General features: G+C 39.9%; 1 protein-coding gene across 5 annotated transcripts in view; it reads right to left on the minus strand.

The window, feature by feature from the left end:
* The window catches only part of PHF21B (PHD finger protein 21B), a 229,688-nt gene that overhangs the window by 14,189 nt on the left and 194,920 nt on the right, over positions 1-20,579 (minus strand). For all 5 annotated transcript variants that reach the window (XR_004647454.1, XM_034783912.1, XM_034783902.1 and 2 more), the window contains 4 exons: positions 18,703-19,053; positions 16,724-16,846; positions 5,459-5,510; positions 974-1,050 (listed from right to left, as the gene is read on the minus strand). Coding sequence is in view for 4 of the 5 variants with exons in the window: in XM_034783912.1 (XP_034639803.1) it covers positions 974-1,050; positions 5,459-5,510; positions 16,724-16,846; positions 18,703-19,053 (603 nt within the window). In the remaining variant the exon portion in view is untranslated. The remainder of the gene's footprint in view (positions 1-973; positions 1,051-5,458; positions 5,511-16,723; positions 16,847-18,702; positions 19,054-20,579) is intronic.

Genomic DNA, 20,579 nt, shown 5'->3' on the forward strand with positions numbered 1-20,579 from the left:
AAAAACTAATAAATGTTGCTTATATGTAGAGCTTGCCAGAAACCAACATTTCCATTCTATGTGAGATTTCAATTTTTTTATTCTGAATTACAACTGAACGGTAAAATTTCCAAATTCCCTGTGGAACAAAGATTCTGAAAATTTTTAATTGAAAACTATCATAACATTTTGTTTAGATAATGTCTAATAGCTCCCTTGTCAACATATTTCATTTTAATATGATAAAAAATTATATAATTCATTTTGTTAACTTTTATTACATTAAAATATTAATTTTAATGAGATAAAAGTAAATCTACATGATAGATGAAATGCTTTTAACCTTTTCAAAATATTTTACCATTATCAGAACAAAATCAGAAAGTCAAAATTGTAATTTTTTTTTTTAAACAACCCAAGCTTTGAATCAAAGGCTAGACTAGGGTCAAATTTTGTTACACCTCCGAAATCTCATTGGTGTGAATACGGTAGTACTGGAATAAAAGAGCAGAAGTTAGATGTCAGGGTTTCACTTCAGAGTTCCTTTACTATCAACAAGACCCATAGGCACATTAGTTAATAACTGCTCATGAAAGGGCGAGATTGTCTTCTCTGCTTTTTCACTGACAAGTATTACATGTGTAGCAGCAGTGCAAGTTTCAACTCACTGACCCATCACTGTTCTTCAGTCCTGACCTGGAAAGACCCTTCTCTATGGGAAAGAAAGTAATTAGGTCCCATGTTTATTTAGCCTTTTTTGGCCTCTGCTCAGACCATCAACAAGGGTTCCAGTTAGAGCCAAATGATGTTCTGATGTGAAAAGCTGTTGCCTAGAAACTGAGATAAAACATGTTTGTTTCATACCCCCTCCCCCATCAATCTCTCTTTTAAGTAGATGAGGTTCCTCATTCATATGTACTTTTGCAATAAGAAGTACTTAAGCCTTTTATTGGCATAGAATAGAACTGTGTTTAAAAAGTGAATGATAAAGTACCTCAGTTTCCAAGAGTCCGCTATAGGCTGGATTTGCTGTGCTTCTTCTCTTTCTTTCCTGACGCTTGCTCTGGATTTCTGTAACCATGGAAAGAAAAGTTCATTGTGTGTTTTTCATTCATCGGGGAAAAATGTAGATCTAACTTGTTAAGCAAGATGCTCTTGCCCCCAATGCCTTGGGCATTGTGTTCGATTTCAGTTTCTACAGTATAATTGGGTTGCCTCATCATTGATAGTTGCTGCAGTTCAAGGTCTGATATTACTAAGCCTTTCTTATAAAATTCAAACACAGGCACTTTTATTTCATCTTCCTCCAAAATAGGCTTGCTCTGCACTAAAAGATTTTATTATGATCCCTTCAGAAACATATTTAGAAAGCACCATCAGCTGGCTTTCAAAACACTACCAATATCTGTTATTTAAAAAAAAGAGCATATCAAACATATATCTCTTGCAAGTTGTATCAAGTAAAAATCACAGGGATATTTTGAAATTTTACTTTATATTGGTTTTGTTTTCGTCAGGTTAGGAGGGTGATGAAAATCAGGATCATAATAAGAAGCTAAATTCAATCTTAACTATGGACTGATAATTTGTCTGTCCATAGCATATGACAATATTATGATCTAGTGCATAGAATGCAGTATCTTTGTTATTGTCAGAGGCAGAAGTAAGGTCTTCTAAGGTCATCATCATAATTGGAACTCCAGATGCACCGAATCATAGTCCTGTTTAGAAGTAGGGAAACACAGGAAAACTCTTGTTTTCCTACACTAAAAGGGATTTAGGACTAACATTGGCTGTGAAAAGTAATGCGGTATGTAATCTCTGTATGTAGATAGGGTAAAATCCTGACCTCATTGAATTAATAGGGCCAGGATTTCACCTGGTGTATTTCACTTTATTCTTTGCAAACTGCTTGTGAAAATGGAGAAAGATGTTTATTAGGTCAGTGTATTTTATAGCCTTCATTTTTCAAATCGACTAGTAATCTTGGATGCACCATTTCTGGGGACTCAGCACTTTCTGAAAATCAGGCTCCTGAAACGTGTCAAGTTGGATACTGAAAATCACTAGTCACTTCTGGAAAAACTGAGGCTTACATACACTATCTTTTCTCATTGTTAGTCCTGATGAAAAATGCTAGAGACTGAAGTCTATGTATTTACAGGCAGCAGCTGTGCAAACTTTTCCTCAATGTCATGATATCATGACCATAAGGGGCTATCTCTAGTAGCAAGAAATTAGTTCACCCCAAATGCCCATCCAGCCTTTGGCTTTAGCGGAGGTTGCCAACAAGTGTGCTGGAGGTTTTGTTGATGTGGACACTCATTCAGTAGGAACTGGATTGAGAAAACTAAGCTCAAGTCCCTCACGGGGCACGCCCAGTCACCAGATTGTAACAACTTTTTGTCACTGATGCTGGATCCAGGATGCACGCTGGTGACCCACTCTGGTGAAATGTTTGGTTCTCACCGCCAATGCCACAAGTATGTATATATGTATATTTATTTTTTTAAAGAAAAAGCTAAAAAGAAATACTTTAGGTGGGTGTCATACATCAGCAACACATTGATTGGAAATCAGCTTTGTCCCCAGGGAAGCATCAGTCCACTACCACCATCACCAATTAGCATCTCTTTTAAATTGGTCTATGCAGCCTATATTGACAATGTATCCTGAGTGATATGTACTTCTTACAAAAATCCAACACACGGTTCGTGTGTTCCATTTACTACTTAAACCCTCAAAAGAGGGTGCATGTGACTCAGGTTGACTTTCTGCAGAGCAGTGTGCTGTTCCCAATGAAGGGAAAGAAACTTTTCTGGAAGTTAGCAGGAAGGGTTGCTAGGCTGACGCATATGCTGCAGAAGTGGGTCACAGCCCATAAGTTGTCTAGGGCTCTCGACCACAAAGTAAATCAATACAAAGGAAGGAAAAAGATATTACATAATAGAGTAATGATATCAAATAAGTTTTAATGATCCAGTCTGAATATGCTTTGCGTTTTTATTTCCAAAAGCATAAAATTGCTAACCACATTAGAAACACTAAAAATAAGCTGAATTTAATGACCAATACTGCCTGACAAACAGCATTGACTGGTAAGAGTAAATATGACAGAGGACTGAAATAATAAAATCTCAGGAGTGTGAAATCTATTGAGGTACTTTTCTTTGACAGTTGTAATCACCACTAATTGTGAAGAAATACCCTTTCCACAGTAAATGGCTATGTATGGAGCCATTTATTTTGAAGTAGTAGGAATATTAAAAAAAGTGAATTTATCTAAAGGGACTGATTTTGCAGGATTAGAATAGTATGTAGATTCAAAAATGTAAGTCTTTGCACTTACAATATAAGGGAAAAAAATTGGCTGCTACCTGGTATTTTCAACATAGTGGCATTGAATTAGCATGTTTTAATGAAACCAAAGGGCAAAAGAATTATGATATGAAGAGCATCATTTTGAATAATTTTAGTTTGCACTTTATCATAATTTCAGATTCTGCCCCATTTTCCTCAAATATAAAAGAGAACATGAATAATCTCTGACTAAAACTTGCAATCATCATCTGTACTTTTTGAATTATAAGAGATGCGCAAAAAATGCTCTTGATTAATTTCCATTTCAATCTATTTCCATTAAGGATTAGGAAAGCTGATGTCTTAAACTTTCTTGAAACTGCTTTCAAATTTTCAGTCTTCAGGACACTAGATAATTTTCTAAAATGCAAATATAAAGAGAAAAGCCACTCTGGAAAAACGAGCAACAAAATTAAAGAAAACCTACTGCATATTTTGGCATGATATTGTTATTAAAATGCTACGGTCTCCCTGATGTACTAAATAAAAAAAATCAATGTACTAGAGAAATAGGAAGATGAGTGGTTTTATTAAAAATACATAAAAATCAAATTTTCCAGTGGTAACACAGGCTCTAACTCAGATACTGAAGTATATGCCTGATTTTAAGCATAAGTAGTCTCATTGATTTTACTAAGAGCTTGTCTACGCAGTGGGGTAATGCTCTTTACAGGGTGTGATTTCTAAAGTGCACTAACATGTGCATTAATTGGTCTATGTAAACCCTGCTGGTGTGCATTAAAAGTTCCCTGGGGTGCTCTGTAGTGCTGTTTTAAACAGTACTACATTAAAGCCCTCTGGAGAACCTCTAGTGCGCACCAGCAGGGCTACATGGACCAATTAATGCATAACACATTAGTGTGCTTTAGAAAGTACGTCCCCCCCCCCCCCCCCCCCCCCCCCCGCCGTAGAGCACACAACCCCAACGTGTAGGCAAGCCCTAAGACTACTCGCATACTGAAAGTTAGACATATGCTTAAGTATCTTCCTGAATTGGAGCCATAAGATAGGAGCTTAATAAATTACTTAGTAATTTATGATTCAATCATGCAAAATCAAAGGCCAGATTCTCAGCTGGCATAAGCCCCAGTGACTATGATGGAACTATACCAATTTATATCTGCTGTGGATTTGGGCCCAAGTTTTTATAGGAAAAAAAAACCCACTGCCTGAAATTTGTAGTTAATGTTTGGATCTCTACCCCTTGCTGCCCAAAAACTCTGTTTCACACCTGCAGCAAATGTGCAAATCAGACCACTTTTCCCCATCTACACTTTCACAACAGAAAAAGACGCACAAATCTGTTAATTCTTGCCGTTTATTTTTGAAGATTGCAAGAGAAAGGTCAACGGTATCTGGCTGCTGCACTGAATTCATGTGTTTGTTCTATATTGTACGCAAGAACCTCGGAAAATATGCAGCTCTTCTCTGTGGAATCCAACATGGCAAATTAGCTCACTTTTTGAATAAATATTTAAAAAAGTTAGCATAAGGGAAATCAATCCAAGTAAAGATTTTTTTGCAACCACAATAAAGCAAAATCTTAAATTTCATCTAAATGCCCTTATACATTGATCATGGGACTACAGAACACATAGGGATCAAACACACACTGAAAGATGGACATTGGCCCAGACTGTCCACTGTGCCAGCTCTCCAGTTGGTGCAGCAAGTGGATTGGGGGAGGGGAGGAAATCTGCCTGCAGAAAGGGTGGGTAAATTGGCTCTCTGATTCACTACCCAGATCTGCGTTGGTCACAGCTTTGGTGGACTTTAGGTTTTGTAACCTCTGACCCTCGTAACAGTTCTCAAGGGGTCATCTACCAGCTGGGACTGCTTGAGAGCAGAGCATTCTAGCCAGACCCCTCCTGACCCATTATGCCAGGCGTCCCAGCTGAGGGGTTAATGGCTTCTCCCCATGAGGCACACAAAGAGAGCTAAGCAAGAGCCAGGGGCTCTGACCCATTGTTTTTAAGATGAGAGGGACAGTTGAGCATTAGTAAGATTTTACCAAATCCTTCAGCTTTCTGTAGACAGATTCCTCATTGATTCTTACTGTCTGCAGCATAGTATGGAGAACAGACCAGATTACATACTAAAGTGTAACTGTAAAACTTACCTTCCAAGTGTTCTGTTGTAACCAGGCCTAATGCTACCATAAAGGCAATTTTCTAGGGAAAAATTAAGAAAGTTTAGTTTTGCATCCTATGATAACAACTGTAAAAAAAAATGCCAGCTTTGCCAGAATAAACACTATTTAGGGATTTTAGAAAATTCTACTTTTTGAATAAATATATAACAATGTGAATTTCAACTGACGATCTGCTTCAGTTATATGCGAACAGACATATCCTACATGCATGATTACATGAGCCTTGGTAATACGCATAGATTTACCAAAATCCAATGATATAAACATAAGAATTTACAGGTGCAGTTGTCAGACTGACTCCAAATGAAATGTTTAGATTCATTTTGTTTTAATCAAAAGCATCAAAATGTAACATTTAGACATTTCCTAAGTGAAAATTCAAGTCTTCATTCTGTGAAAAATGTTGACATTTTGACTTTTTGTCCCTATTAGGGATGAAACCAAAGCTGAAATACCAGAATTTCCAGTGTGATGAGAATTCTGATTTTCACATCTAGTAAATATTATCATCTTAATTTTACATATGAAGAAACTGCAACTGAGGAGGCACAAAGGGCAGAGTTGGGTGCCTATATCCTTTTTGTTCCTTTTAAAAATCTTTATCAGAAAGGTGAAGTGATATGCCCAAGACCACACGGTGATGCAATGGCAGAGCTAGGATTGGAATTGGGGAACTCCTAACTGCCTATACTTCTATACTCATTCTGCCAGACCACATAGTCTGCTCAAGGTGCAGTGCTTGCCATAGATAAAAAATGGGTAAGTGGCATCTCAGCACTAGCAAGATGGATGATAGTTGGTATTCAATTGCCTCTTCAGCTACTGTGGTGATGATGGGCATATAACCAACTGACAGATTTGCATGACAAATCTTAACTCCAATAATCTGCACTCCCTACACATATGAAACACCAACTGGTATCAGTGGGGGGTCCTGCACATGAAGGAAAAGCAGAATATCTGATCTGAGATCCACTGTGTAGATCTGACAGGGGAATTTTGTCAATAGATTTGAATTACAAGCAGCACCTGATGAGAGAAGCTGGGAGTTAACTTTACAGCATGATAAACCTTACCTATAGTGATTTAATCGACTTTTTAATTTCAGGCTTAGAAATTTTGAACAGTCAATATTTGATTAAATTCTCATAGCAGAGCCATAAATGCATATGATATTACCTGAAAATTAAATTGTGAGGAGGGGCAAAGTGTCAATCTCTTGAATCTAAAATTAAATTGAGATTGGAACCCCTGCTAAATAATTATTACAAAAAGTATTTTAATAATTTTTTCTAACAGTATTAATGATAGCATAGTTATTTAACATATGCACAGGATTCATTAAATGGACTCACTATTAAGGATAGAGGAGTTAGATCTTTATAGATGTCTGCAAGACAATTTCTTTTTTAAAAACCTCAGTACGAGCTGTATTTCTTTAACGGATATTATTCATGTATTTTTATGGGCTTCACTTTTTCATAATGATGTGCTCCACTGAATTTCACTCAAAACACTACCTCCACTGCTATGCATTTTTCCAAAAATCTGAGGAGCTACAATGGAAAATTGCTAATTCTCACTGCACTAATCCATAAAAGTGATAATTCAGTCTATCCAGGTTCTCATTTCACACTCATCTCCATGGTATATCAGCCCCTTAAATGTGTTTAAAACTGAAGCATCAATCTCTCTGTTCCTTTCCTCTGTAGGTAGGAGGAGTAAACTGCTTTCACTGTAGTATTTTCTTTTAACTGTGCGGTAAAAAATAGCGCAAGAAAACTACACTGAGGAAATGAGTAAGAAATGAGCTTATTGAAAAACAACAACAGGAAATTGATTCTGCTAAAAATTTCAAAATTATGAAGATTTCTCCATTTTCCAGGATTCATTGTGAACATTTTTGGCAACATTTTCTGTGACTTCTAATTAAAATTTTAACTGAAATTATCAACTTTTTTCATTTACCAAGAACTGTGTATTCAGCAGCCAAAATTTTTCCATATAGTTTTAATAAAATCTTAATTTTTTTATTAAAATGTTGCTAAAAATGTCATGGAAAACTGCCAAAAATGGAAAATTTCACTGTCAGGAAGTTTTTGCAAAAAGTTTTGTTTTCTTAAAGAGGACATTTTTTAATGAAACAAACTTTTAGTACACATTTTTTTTTTTGACAAGCTCTATACATCAGTTTTACATTTAGGCCCCAATTCAAAAAGGTATTTAACAGCGTGCATTACTTTCAATGGCAACTCAAGCAGTCAGTAATGCCAAAATACACACATGCTTAAGTATTTTGCTGAATCAGGGACCTAGATCTGGTAATATTGTGATCCGTTTTTGCAACTCACATCTCTTTAAAACAAACCAATTTTCTCCCCAACTTATCAACAAAAATTGAGTGGGTACTTCCTTAAAGAGGAAGCATAGCTCAGTAGTTAGGACACAAGCCTTGGTTTGGGAGATCCAGGTGCAATTCCTTTGGGCAAAGCACTTAGGGCCAGATTTTTAAAGGTACATAGATGCTTAAAAATGCAGATGTTCAAAAATAGATTGAAAATCAATGCAAGTTAGGCCCCACCTGCTTTTGAAAATCCCACTATGTGCCTATCTGCATCTTCAAGCACCTCCATACTTTTTAAAGTCTCTGATGCCCATCTGTAGAACAGAAACAATATTATTTCTCCAATTCACGGGGGTGTTGTGAGGCTAAATACATTAAAGAACGTGTGAGGTGCTCAGATACTGCAGTAATGGGAGCTAGCCAAGTAACCTGAGATAGAAGGCTTCATTACTTTTACCAAGTGTACTACTGTACATTTAACAGTATGCTATGAAATCTTATCATAATTAAAACTACATTTATACAAATCCATTAAAGTACAATATCTTTTTTTTTAACAGTTTGTTCACTTATTTGTAACACTGAGCAATCCACAATGGGATTCTTTGCCATTAGTAAGAATTAGCATGGTCCTACTGTATTTGCTATATTTTTAATTGTGAATTCCAATCTTTCATCACTGACATTTATTTACAGAATTTCTATCAAAATTTCTATTTATGTTTTGTGCTTTTAAGATAAATAAAGGAGCAAGTGCTTACATTGTGCATATATAATGCATGCGTTAAATAATCCTACCTTCTGTACTCTGTACCACCAGATATTGACACATGCTTTTGGAAATGTGCAGTACATCTTTCCACATGGCTTTGTAAAAATCCTTATTAAACTATTTCATGTTGTAATTACATGTTCATTTATGTCATTACACATGTTTATACTAATTACGCAGTTAGTACTAATTACACTAATTACATAAATGCATGATAATCAACTAAAGTTTACTTTCAAAGAACAAAAGAAATTAACTCTAAACCTACACTCTGAGCCTTATGCTGTGAGATATATCAATAAAATAAAGGAAATTCACAGTTAAGCCTCTACTGCCCTACACTGAAAAGTGTGGTTGAAGGTGCTTCCTACTTTGCTGGCGATGATATCCTTGTCTAAATAAACAAAGGGGTCAAAGGCCAACATGCTCACAGACCAGGATACTAATTTAACAGGAAGCTCACTAAGGCCATGTCTACGCTAGTGCTTATGTGAGCAAAACTTTCGTTGCTTGGGGGTGAGCGACATAAGTTTTGCTGGCATAAGCGCTCGTGTGCACAGCTCCTCCTCCTCTCACTCCTTCCCTATGGCAGTGTCCTCTTTTTGGGAACCTAAAATATGGTAACCCTCCAGCTACTAGTGACCACTATATTTTGTCTGCTTCACAGTTTCTTAGGATTCTTGCAACGTTTTTAGAAGCTCTAACACCTCCATTGTTTCCAGCAGGCCCTTGAAATCTGGAGGGAGAAAGCCTTGTAACTAGAGAGCCTTTTCTTTGTCTCATGACATTCTTTTCAGGTTTGGCGGAATTATAAACTATTGAAAAAATTACCATTTCCTTTCTTTTCCTTGCTTTCCTCAGAGAAATTTGGGCAGCTTGCCAAAATAATAATTGACTATGAACATTTTGAAGAGTCAGACCTGTGCCCATGCAGAAGCACCACTTAATTGCTGCTAGAATGCCTGAGGGCTGCCAGAGCAGTGGGGTAGGAGGAACGAACAAGGCAGTGTTCTCTCTCCTACCACACTAATCCTGGCACATGGCCCACACCTCCTATCTTATCTCTCTCTGGGAGTACCACATGAGGTGAGAAACACCCCAATTTCCAAGGGGGAGAGTCAGGGAAAGCTAGGGCAGATCCCCTGGTAGAGTGCCTAGATTCAGCAGCTAATCCCACTCTCCAGGGGCATCACATGGAGCAGGAGCCAAAAGAGTGCTGGGCTGGGCTTCCCACAGCCATCCCATTGACCCAATATATGGTGCCATCCTCCCTCCTCTAGAAGAACAGCTTTCTCCTGCTGCTAGCTGATGTAGTTAGTCCTGTAGTTTAAATAGTAGCGATCTGTATTGCAGTGCTGAAGGTTCAAACTCTGATGATGATGCATGATGCATATAACAGAATTTGATTTTGACCTTTTTCCTTTGAAGAAAACCTAGATGATTATCTACAAAAATTACTGTTACAGAGGTTGCAAAATGAACCACTTGAAAGTCAAAGAATGCCAGATTTATGGTTGTCCACGTGGATTCCACTCTTGGTGACTAAAACAGTTGTACATTTGCTTAGAGATAGGTACAAGGAGTGCTACTTAAAGATTACAGCACAGCCCTACCAAAGCAAGCATTGGATCTGGAAGCCTCTTCCAAAGAGCAGTGTCTTTTAAATTAAGTGTGGACCAAGCTCTATTTAGCTGCCCTAGAAACTTCAGAAATATGGGCAATCTTTAAACAGGCTGGAATGTGCTCTAATGTGGCTGGATCTAACTTGGTTAACACATAATATGTCCTCATACAGTTGGAATCCCACTTAGATAATCTGAGAGGCTACAGTTTGACCCTTAATCCTCTCTGCAAAGACCACAAACAGTCTAGATGTGTTTCTGAATTACTTTGTCCTGTCAGTTTATAGCCCTTACTATATCAAGTGTAACAAGGAGTCTGGTGTGTGAAGTATATCAAGTGGGTGAAGTTTAGCTTCTGCTGAGGAAGAAAACAGGAAGATGAATAAATGGTTCATATGGAACATCTGAAACGTCTTTGGTCAGAATTACCCATAAAACTGATTTAATGGCCACTAAAAGGCACTCTTCATAGATAAGTGGCAAGGTTGCCAAGGGCTTAAAGGAGGGACCCATCACTTTGCTTGAGGTCCTAAGAGGGAGGTAAAAAATGAATAAAGGCCCTTAAGGAAAATATATTATGACATTGATAGGAGTGTGATGTGCTGATATTGTGCTAGAGCTGACTGAAAGTCCAGATTGTTTCAGGGCTAGTAGATGATCCAGTATTGCTGATATAAGTTATGTCAAGGGAAAAAAACGAATATTGAGATGCCCAAATAGAAATCTTCTTCCATTTAGTTCTTCCAAGTCAGTCTCATTGACTGTTTATCACTTTGGAGCAGAATATTGTGAAGTTCAGCTGAACAAATTCTTTCAGGAGCCATCATCAAGGCAGCATCCAGGCTGTCAGACATAACAAAGCTGGGTCCAGGTGAAGGATCTGACCATTGTTCTGCTGGGCAGAGCAGGTAAGGTGATGAGGTGAGAGCTCTGTTGAGAGGTTCATCAGATCCAAATACCAGAACTGCTGGGTCCATTCTTGGGCTATCAAAATCATCAGTCTTGCGTCTTGCTTCAGAACCCTCATTATCATGGGATTGGTGGAAAGGCATACATTCATCTCGGTGACCAATGGATGAGAAAAGTGTCTGTCAGGGAGCCTAGGCTCAAACCCCCTTTGGAACAAAATGTCTGCCACAGTAAACAAGAAATGTCAGATAGGTCTATTTCTGGAAATCCCCACTTGTGAAAGGTGTTCTGCAGGACTGAGCCTATGATAGACAACCACGAATGGCCTGAGAACTACCTGTTAGGTTGATCTGCCAAAGTGTTCTGAAGGTCAAGAAGGTGCAGAGCCAATGGTGCACAGATGATCTTGCTCCCTCTTGCCAGAACACATAGCTGTGGTGTTATCTGTCAACACTTGGACTATGAATCCCTAGACTAGTGATAAGAACTTTGCATGCTAGGCAAATGGCTCTGAGCTCTGGGAATATACTCCAGGTGATCTTCCTGAGGGGACCACAGACCCTGAGTTTGAAGGGGATCTAGATGAACCTCCCATGTCTGAGTGGAGGCACCTGCCACAGCAATTTTAGTAGGAAGAGGTGAAGAGACAGGTATTTCCTTGAACACTGGTATTGTCTCTCTCCACCAGTTTAACAAGAAGAGAACTTCTCGAGATACCATGACCATCATGTTCATGTGGTGAAGTCTGGCAAACTGCATCATGTGGGTGCATGAAGCCATGTGTCCCGGACATCTAAGTCATGCTCTTACTGATGTTTTTGGGTGCATTTGAAGTTGGTTGATGAGGCTTATTATTGTCTGGAATCCTTTTTGTGGAAGATAAGCTCTTGCTGACATGTAATCTAACACAGCTCCTATGAATTCTAGGCTTTGAGTGGAAGAAAGCACGGATTTTTTTTCTGACTTTCAGGCAAAGAAATAAAGGTAATTTGAGTTGAGTTGATCACCTGATGGGGTTATCTTCCTTGAATCAACCAGTTCGCAAGGTATGGGTACATTTAAATTCCATGTACCTAAGATGAGGTGCCACAACTACCAAGTTGTGGCAACACTCTGTACTGGTAGTGAGATGTTCCTACCAGGAATCTGTGGGCTGGATGAACAGATCTGTGACAGTAAGCATCTTGCAGGTCAAGAGCTGCAAACCAGTACTGAGGATCTAAAGATGGAATTATGGAGCCAGAGTCACTATTTTGAACTTGAAACAATTTGTTGAAACATCAAAGATTCAGAATGGGATGCCAGTCCCCTTTATTTTTTGGGATGAGAAAATAATGGGAATAAAACCCCATTCCCCTGAATTTTAAGGGCATCTCCTCCACCATTCTCAGTTGTAGAAGGGAGTCTGCTTCTTACTTTAACAGTATCTCATAAAAAGGATCTCTGAAAAGGAATGGAGAATGAGGACAAGATGTAGGAAGGAACTGGAAGTGGATAGAATACCCCCTTGTTTCAATTTCCAGGACCTATTGGTCCAAGGTAATCTGAGTCCAAGCTTCCCAAAAATAGAAGAGAGGCAGTTGCCAAAGGCGGAGGAGGGAGAGAGAAGGCAAGAGATCTTCTGATGGTTCTGCCAAGCTCTCAACACTAGTGTCAAATCTGCTGGTCGGTGGAAGACACAGATTGTGCAGCAGCAGATGGTTGTCGTTGCTGGAAACTGCTTTCTTCTTGGTGGCTCTGATATCCTTTGAGGCTACTAACAGTCCTGGGAAGAGCAACACTGCATGAAGGAAGTCTGGTCTGGCTTGCTTCTTCTTCAGGCTGGAACATAGAGTCCCAGGAGCATAGAGTCACCCTTGAGTCCTTAAGGATATAGAGGGCCTTATCGGTCTTTGAATTAAGAAGTTTGTTGCCCTTAAAAGGAGGGTCCTCAATTATTGTTTGGTCTTCATTGGGACTCCCTGAAACTGAAGCCAGGAAGATCTTCTCATGGCCAGCTAGGTTGCAATAGTATGCACTGCTTTGTCAGAGGTGTCCAGCATGGCCTGTGCCAATGTGCGGTTTATCAGCTGTTCTTCAGACATGATGATGTTAGCTCCCCTCTGTGTTCTCAAGGTTGTCTGTCAGAAACTGAGACACTGTCCCAGTTCAGATATTTGTATTTGGATAGAAGTGTTGTGTAATTAGCCATACACATCTGGAGGCTGATAGATGAATACACTTTGAATCCAAATGGATCCAGTCTCTTTGGATTTCTCTCCCTAAATTTAAATTTGGGAGGTCCCTGCTGCTTCGACCTCTCTTGGATTGCAGCTATCACAAATGACCCTGCTATTTGGTTGGAATAAAAGTACTCAAATCCCTCATTAGGGACATAGTACCTCCTGCCAGCTTGCTTGGATATGGCTGGAATGGACGCTGGCTTGTGCCACAGGTCTTTCACAGGTTCCATCAAGTCCTTCATTTATAGGCATGACAAGCCTTCCAAGCATGGATGTATGCAAGATGTCCAGCAGTTTGTGAGGTTTCTCCTGCACCACTTCCAGACGTATATCCAGAGTGTAAGCCATACACTTTATGAGGTCTAGAATGCCTGATGTCATCAACTGAAGAATGCAGTGTAGTAGTCGTGTTGGTCCCAGAATATTAGAGAGACAAGGTGCACGAGGTAATAGCTTTTATTGAACCAAAGTCTGATGGTGAGAGAGACACATTTGTTGTGATAAGCCATACATCCAGTGTCTCTATTCAATCTATGATTTTTAATGTCCAGAATAGTTATGAATTTAAGCTTTATGACACTAGAGTCATGGTTTATTTCAATGGTGGCCAAATGGTGGCTAGTGAGCCACATGTGGCTCTTTTACAGTTAAAGTGCAGCTCAAGGAGTCCCCCCCCGCACCTTCCTCCCCCACCATTTTCCACCTACCAGACTGGATGTGGGAAGCCCTGCAGTGGGGTGGTGGGGCTAGAGGTTCCTGCCAGAGACAACTGATGCCTGAGACCTTGGGGGAATAGAGGGGGGGAAGGCACAATTTAAACATTCAGCCCCCTCAACAATTTGAGTCACACACACCCAGGAACACCCCCACTCTTGCCCTCAGTGGCCTCTCCCTGCAGTTCCCAGTTGTTTGCTGCTGCCTCTCCCTACAGTCACAGCTCCCAGTTTGCCGGCTCTCCAGGGAGGGAGCCTGGCCGCATCATGTGACCAAGCAGAGCCAGCAAACCCTGGCAAAAATCTGGTGGCGGGGGGCACGTGACCCCCCCTCCGAACCCCAGCAGGCATGCCCTGGTTCTCAAATTTCTGAAGATTGTCCTATGCGTCTCGGAGGCCAGTAAGTTTGGCCACCCCTGGCTTATTATAACAATCTGTAACCCAATAACCCCTCCTTTTCATCCTATGACTGCAGAGATGTCAACGGGCCACTCTACTTTGAATGGCCCCTTACAATATATGCTAACTACTTATGCTAAACTATCAGTTCCACCGTGCATTCAGCTGTGACTTTCAGAGTGTCTTTTCCAGACCTGAAGAAGATCCCTGTGTGGCTCACCAACAGAAGTTGGTCCAATAAAAGATATATCTCATCCATCTTGTCTTTCTAATCAACTTAAGAAGGCACCCCATAATTTATTGCCTCATTGGGAGAGGATGAGGAGATCACAGTGAGGAGTAGTTGTTCTTGTAGTTGCTATAGCTGTAGTTGTCTAATCACTTTCCTTCTGCCTTTCCAGGATCTGAGGCTGAAATAGCTAACCTGGCTGCATTGGTTTATAATGCCTCTTTGGGGAGGGAGACCTAACCCTAGAGGGGACATTAAAACCAGAATCTTACTAACATAATCTGTGTCTGTTAGAGCAGGGCTGCCCCTAGGAGGGTGCGGGGCCCGGGACATAGGTGCTGAGTTTCTAATCTGCCGAGAGGTGCTCCCCCTGGCTCCGCCCAGGTTACGCCCCCACTCCACCTCTTCCCCCATGGCCCCACCCCCACCCTGCTTCTTCCTATCCCCGCTCAGCCTCCACCCCTTCCCTGCCAAGTTCCGCCCCCTCCCCCGAGCGCACTGTGCCCTCGCTCCTCTCCCCTCTCCGCCCAGTGCCTCCTGAGACTGTGAAACGTCTGATCCGTGGTAGGCACTGAGAGGGAATCACACAATATCAGTGCTTTTAATACTCTTTTTATTATATGAGCCTCTTAAAATTGTAAAAAGAATACATTAAAAAAATTCTCTTCTTATAGGACTATAGATTTATTCTGTAATAGTCCTTCAAAGTTATAGTTCCAAAGATACTTTGTTTTCAATAATTTATTAGAAGTATGAATTGGATTCCACCTGAATTGAACTTTTGCTAACTAGAAACAGATTCAATTTATATAATTTAAGGGAATCCAGCAAAAATATTCATAATCCAACTTGAGTACATCCAGTCTAAAAGCACAAAAATTCTGTTAAAAAAGATAGCTGCGTTATGCTGTATTTTTTCAGAACTTCTGGTTTATATTTTAATGTACACAGAAAATGCAGTTCATCTAACATATTTATTCTTTTATCAAGTTTCCCTTTTTAGTTATTCTATATATGTGGATTTCTGTATATGTGGATATACATGTATTTATCAAAAGCAAAAAACTGTGTTATATACAATGTAAAAGTCATTAGTCAATGAGAATCAGAAAATGCAAAAAAAGCTACACTTCCAGAATGAATGTGTTATTTCAGCTTCATTACAGAGCCTAAGCCAGATATATATATATATATATATATATATGATAACAAACAGTAATGTATTAAGCTAGCATACGCATTTCACAAGAAATAGAGTGCAGTGTGGCTAGATGAACATAGTTGTCAGGCCTGTAACTCTTGCATTTCCTAACTTCTAGGACACAACGAAGAGTGCACGTGCACCTAACTGCATTACCTTCCGTTACCTTACACATGCAAACGGGTAGCTAGGCAAGCAAGTAGCTGATTTGTGGGAAGGGCTGGCTCCAGGCACCAGCCGAGCAAGCTGGTGCTTGGGGCGGCAGCTTGTAGGAGGCGGCGTTCCACCCAATCCTAGGATGGCACGGCCGCTTTTGTTGTTGTTGTTGTTGCGCTCCGGCCGCCCTGTAGGGGGGAGTGGCGTGGAGGACGGGAGTGCCCTGCAGCAAGCCCGGCAGGGCAGCCCGCGTCCTTCCCTCCCAGCCGACCGGAGTGGCGTGGAGCCCTCCCAGCAGGGGGGCACGGTGGGAGGGGCCGCGTGGCAGCGCCCTGCTGAAGCCCTGGCCGTCCCCCTTCTCTCTCTCCCCCCGCTCCCTCCCCTTCCCCCCGCTAGCCGGGGCATATCTGCAGGGCAGGGAGTCCCCCTGGACCCTGGCCGCACCGCAGGTTCTTTTTTTTTTTTTTGCTTTGCTCTTCTGGCCGCTGCGGTGTTTTTTTTTTTTTTGCTTGGGGCGGCCAGAAAGCCAGAGCCGGCCCTGTTTGTGGGCACAAATGCAGTAATTTTGCATGTACCCTGAAAGCCCTTTAGAAATGGTCCCATATAAATGAACAGTATTATATCTCATTTATGAAGAACCAGACAAATTTTATTGGTTTTATCACCTCTGGATTTTCCTCCTTTTTCTTTTTGGTAGCAGGGGGTCCCTGAGGTGACTCTTCAGGAGGTTTCTTTGTTTCCACTTTATTTTCTGTCTGAGTCTGGACTTGAGGCTGAATGATGATAACCTGCAAAATAATGAACAAATAAAGAGAGCAGAGTTCACTATACAAAACAGATATCCCAGCTGAGGACCTGACCTCGATCCTTCATTGAAGGGCGGTGTCAAGCACCTGCTAAACAGACAATAAATAAAAGTCACAGGCCAAAATTTTCAAACCTGGATGATTAACATTAGCGTCCTAAATCTATATTTGGTTTCCTAAAGAGAAGTAGCCTGGTTTTCACAGGAGCTCAGGCACTCCACCTCTTTATGGAAGTCAAAGGGAGCTGCAAGTGCCTCCATCTCTGAAAATCAGGCAACTTCTATTTAGGTATCTGACACTGATTCGGTGACCTAACTTTAGGCATCCACGTTTGCAAGTGTTGAAAGGCTTTACATTCATTTATTTATTTTATTTTATTCCAGATACAAGCAAGAAAGATGTAAATGCTATACACTCAGGCCTTCATTCTGATCCTAGTTACACACAGGTAAGTCTTGAGTAACTCTGTCGACACCAACAAAATTATTCCAGATTTGCACTGGAGTAACTGAGATCAGAATCCTAAAAAGTAGGTTTTATGGTAGGTTTCCAATTTGTCTAAAAATACAGTAAAATGTACATCCGTTCTGAACTACAATTCATTCTTGTGCAGTACCATCCATAAAGAAAGCGTTACACAGCCCTTCACAGTACTTACATGTGTGTGATAGTTAACACACTGAACCATTGACATTCTGAGAATCAAAAAAGCAGACTTATACTTTGCAGATTCAGTATCTCAGACTCCATTAAAAAACACTGAGGAACAAATTACTGACCACAAAACTATCCATGTGACTTTATATTATTAACAAAAATTTCCTAGGGATTATGAGAGACCTTCCCAAGATCATCTTTCTGATGATGTTTATTGGATTTGAACATTGGGCTTTTTAAATCTATTTTATTCCTAACTCTTAATCAATATTACTCAGTCATCATACATCCGATCTCCAGATACTCATTTTTAAAAATTCAAGTGCTTACGCAGGGAAGATTTTTTTTTATTGGTAACCAGATTATAGGAATAGGAAAATAAATTATGTTAGCTAGAGAATCACACCAAAGATGCCTACTTTGCTTATTTACTTAAAAATCATCCTATCTTCTGTGCTCTTTCCTGTCAGAGTATTAGACCTTGTCTTGCCAACAAGTTCCAAAGTAATGGGACCCTGTGTATCTGAATTACACTGAATGTCTTTTGGATATGCCAGTCTTCATTCAGATAGAATCTGGTGTCACAGATGCACAATTCTTGCATTTCAAAGCTTAGCAGCTGTTCAAAAAGTGAACTGGTATTTCATAACTGGATTTTTTCCTAGGAGTTCAGCTGCTGATCAGTTATGAAATCCTGAACTCTCATCTCTTATGGACTTCTCCCAGAATTGCAGAAGAGAACACCTGGCTACTTTATATAGCCCAGCGAAGAGCTACATTGGAAAAGACTACAGAATCGGGTTCTATAATTAACATTATTCTTCTATAATTGAAGGGAAAGTCAATAGGAAATTTGCGTCTGCTGAGAGTTTGAGAGTTTCATTAATTATGATTGGATTGAGAGGAAGGATGATCAAATGATTCTAAAAATGCCAGGCTACACAATGATCCACTTATTTTCCCAGACAACCAGAAAAAAATGTAGGTACACTAATAAGCATCTAGTATCTTTCATGTGTCCCCCTTAAGACTTTTCTCACTGCTTTCTGATTATTCACTTCAAAAGGAACAGTTGACATCACTCTATAAAGGGCTTTCCAAACTACTGGGAATATATTGCCTACACCTGCAATATAATTGTTGATCTTGATGTAAAGATGCACTGCAATTGCAAAACCTACCTTGCTGTCGGCACTAATGAGGAGTGGTTGCACTTTAATGCTATCGTTGACCACAGAGACGGTAGCGTTCGTGCTGATAGGAGTTGCATTGTTGGGGGAGGTGGATATAATAGCATAGGCCACACCTGCACTGCTCAGAGGTGATGAGATAGATGTAGACTCGGCCACACTTTGTGACTGGCTGTTAGGCGTCTGTACATGGCTGACAGTATTATTGGCGGTGGGGAGGGCAGGGCTAGGGTTTTTGATGCTCACTACTGTTGCCTTTTGGAAAGTAGGAGGCTGTTTGGAAGGTTGGTCTCTGCATGGGGAAATAGGAAGGCTGTCTGGAATCAGGGTCTTTGGCCTAACCTATAAATAGAGAATTAGAAATTATTAGACATAACCTAACATAGTAACAAATAAATCATACAAACACACTCTACCAACAGCACTTCACATTGCATTAGCAATGTAGCAGGGTGTCTAAAAATACTGCATAGCACTTCCAAGTAGAAAGTGATTCATTTATTTGTAGATGTATTCCAAATTTTGCCTGGCTGAGTCATTTCCCAGTCCTTAACTCATTGCAACACTGAATAAAAGGACAAAAGTAAATTCCTTACTTTTATTAGCAGATATCCATACAAATGCTACTCAAGTCACACTCTGTTTACAGTAGGCCAAAGGCTTTTCAAAGGCATGGAAATTCCAGAATGACATAATTTCTTGTACTGAAAGAAACTATATTCTTGCTATGAATTAAAGGGTGGGAACTGAATCATTAAGGGAGTTCTGGGAATGCATCTACAGGAACAGTAAATGAAATCTGAGCATGTCATACTGTGGTAGAATAGTAAACGAAGATCTTTACTTATGTTTCAAAGGTGCACAGTTTCTAACAGTGTGAAGATTGCTCTTTTAGGTTCACAAAACAAAAACTGAACTTAATATTTTACAATTATGAATAAAGGGCTAATTTGAGGCTGGAATTGAGGAGAATTGCAATGGAGGCTCGTCTAAAGGAAGGGAAAAAAGAATCTGACAAAGTTTGTGAATAAGGCGCAGCCCATACTCTACAAAGGAGACTAGGAATGAAGGTGTCAGAAGACTATGTTCAGCTAATCCGCTTCCATTGGTAAAATTAATGCAATCCTGTCAACATGACTCATACTTGTGTTGTTAAGTACGGGTACGGGTTCAAAATATAAATAATTTAAACTGCTATGCAGGAAGTTAACTTTACCCTTAACTCATTAATTAACTTGGCCATATAAAACACACGGGGATCTGACTGTTTATTTTGTCAGTCACTGCTTGCATCTTCCATACCGTGAAACAAAAAATGATATTTCATAACAGACATATATTGGACACAGCTGTTTGTGTCACTATACCTTAGCTTACAAGAGACATTCCAATTATATTATCTTCAGTCTTGAGTTTAAAAGAACAGTTAAATGAAAATGTCCTGATTTACTGGAACATGATCTTTCAGGACATCCTTCTGTAGGTTTCAAGCAGGAGGGCATACCCAATGCTCTTTGCAGAAGATATCAGGAGTGCCCACAAGGCCCCATGCAGTCATATATTTTGCTTATGCTCATTAATAATTTGTATTATGGTAGAGCTTAGATGCTTCAATTGTGATCAGGACCTCAGGACCTATGCACTGTACATATAGTAGGGTATGATAGTGCTGTGAACACCTTACAATCTAAATAGGCAAGACAAACACAAGGTGGGAGGGGAAACAGAGCCACAGAGAGATGAAGTGACTTGCCCAAGGTTACTCAGCAGGTCAGTGGCAGAGCCAGGAACAGACTCCCTGTCCAGTGCCCCATCCATTAGGTACTCATATTATTTCTTATGTGCCAAATATGACATCAAATCAATTT

The sequence above is a fragment of the Trachemys scripta genome, chromosome 1 (genome assembly GCF_013100865.1).
Source record: "Trachemys scripta elegans isolate TJP31775 chromosome 1, CAS_Tse_1.0, whole genome shotgun sequence".
Classification (NCBI taxonomy): Eukaryota; Metazoa; Chordata; order Testudines; family Emydidae; genus Trachemys; species Trachemys scripta.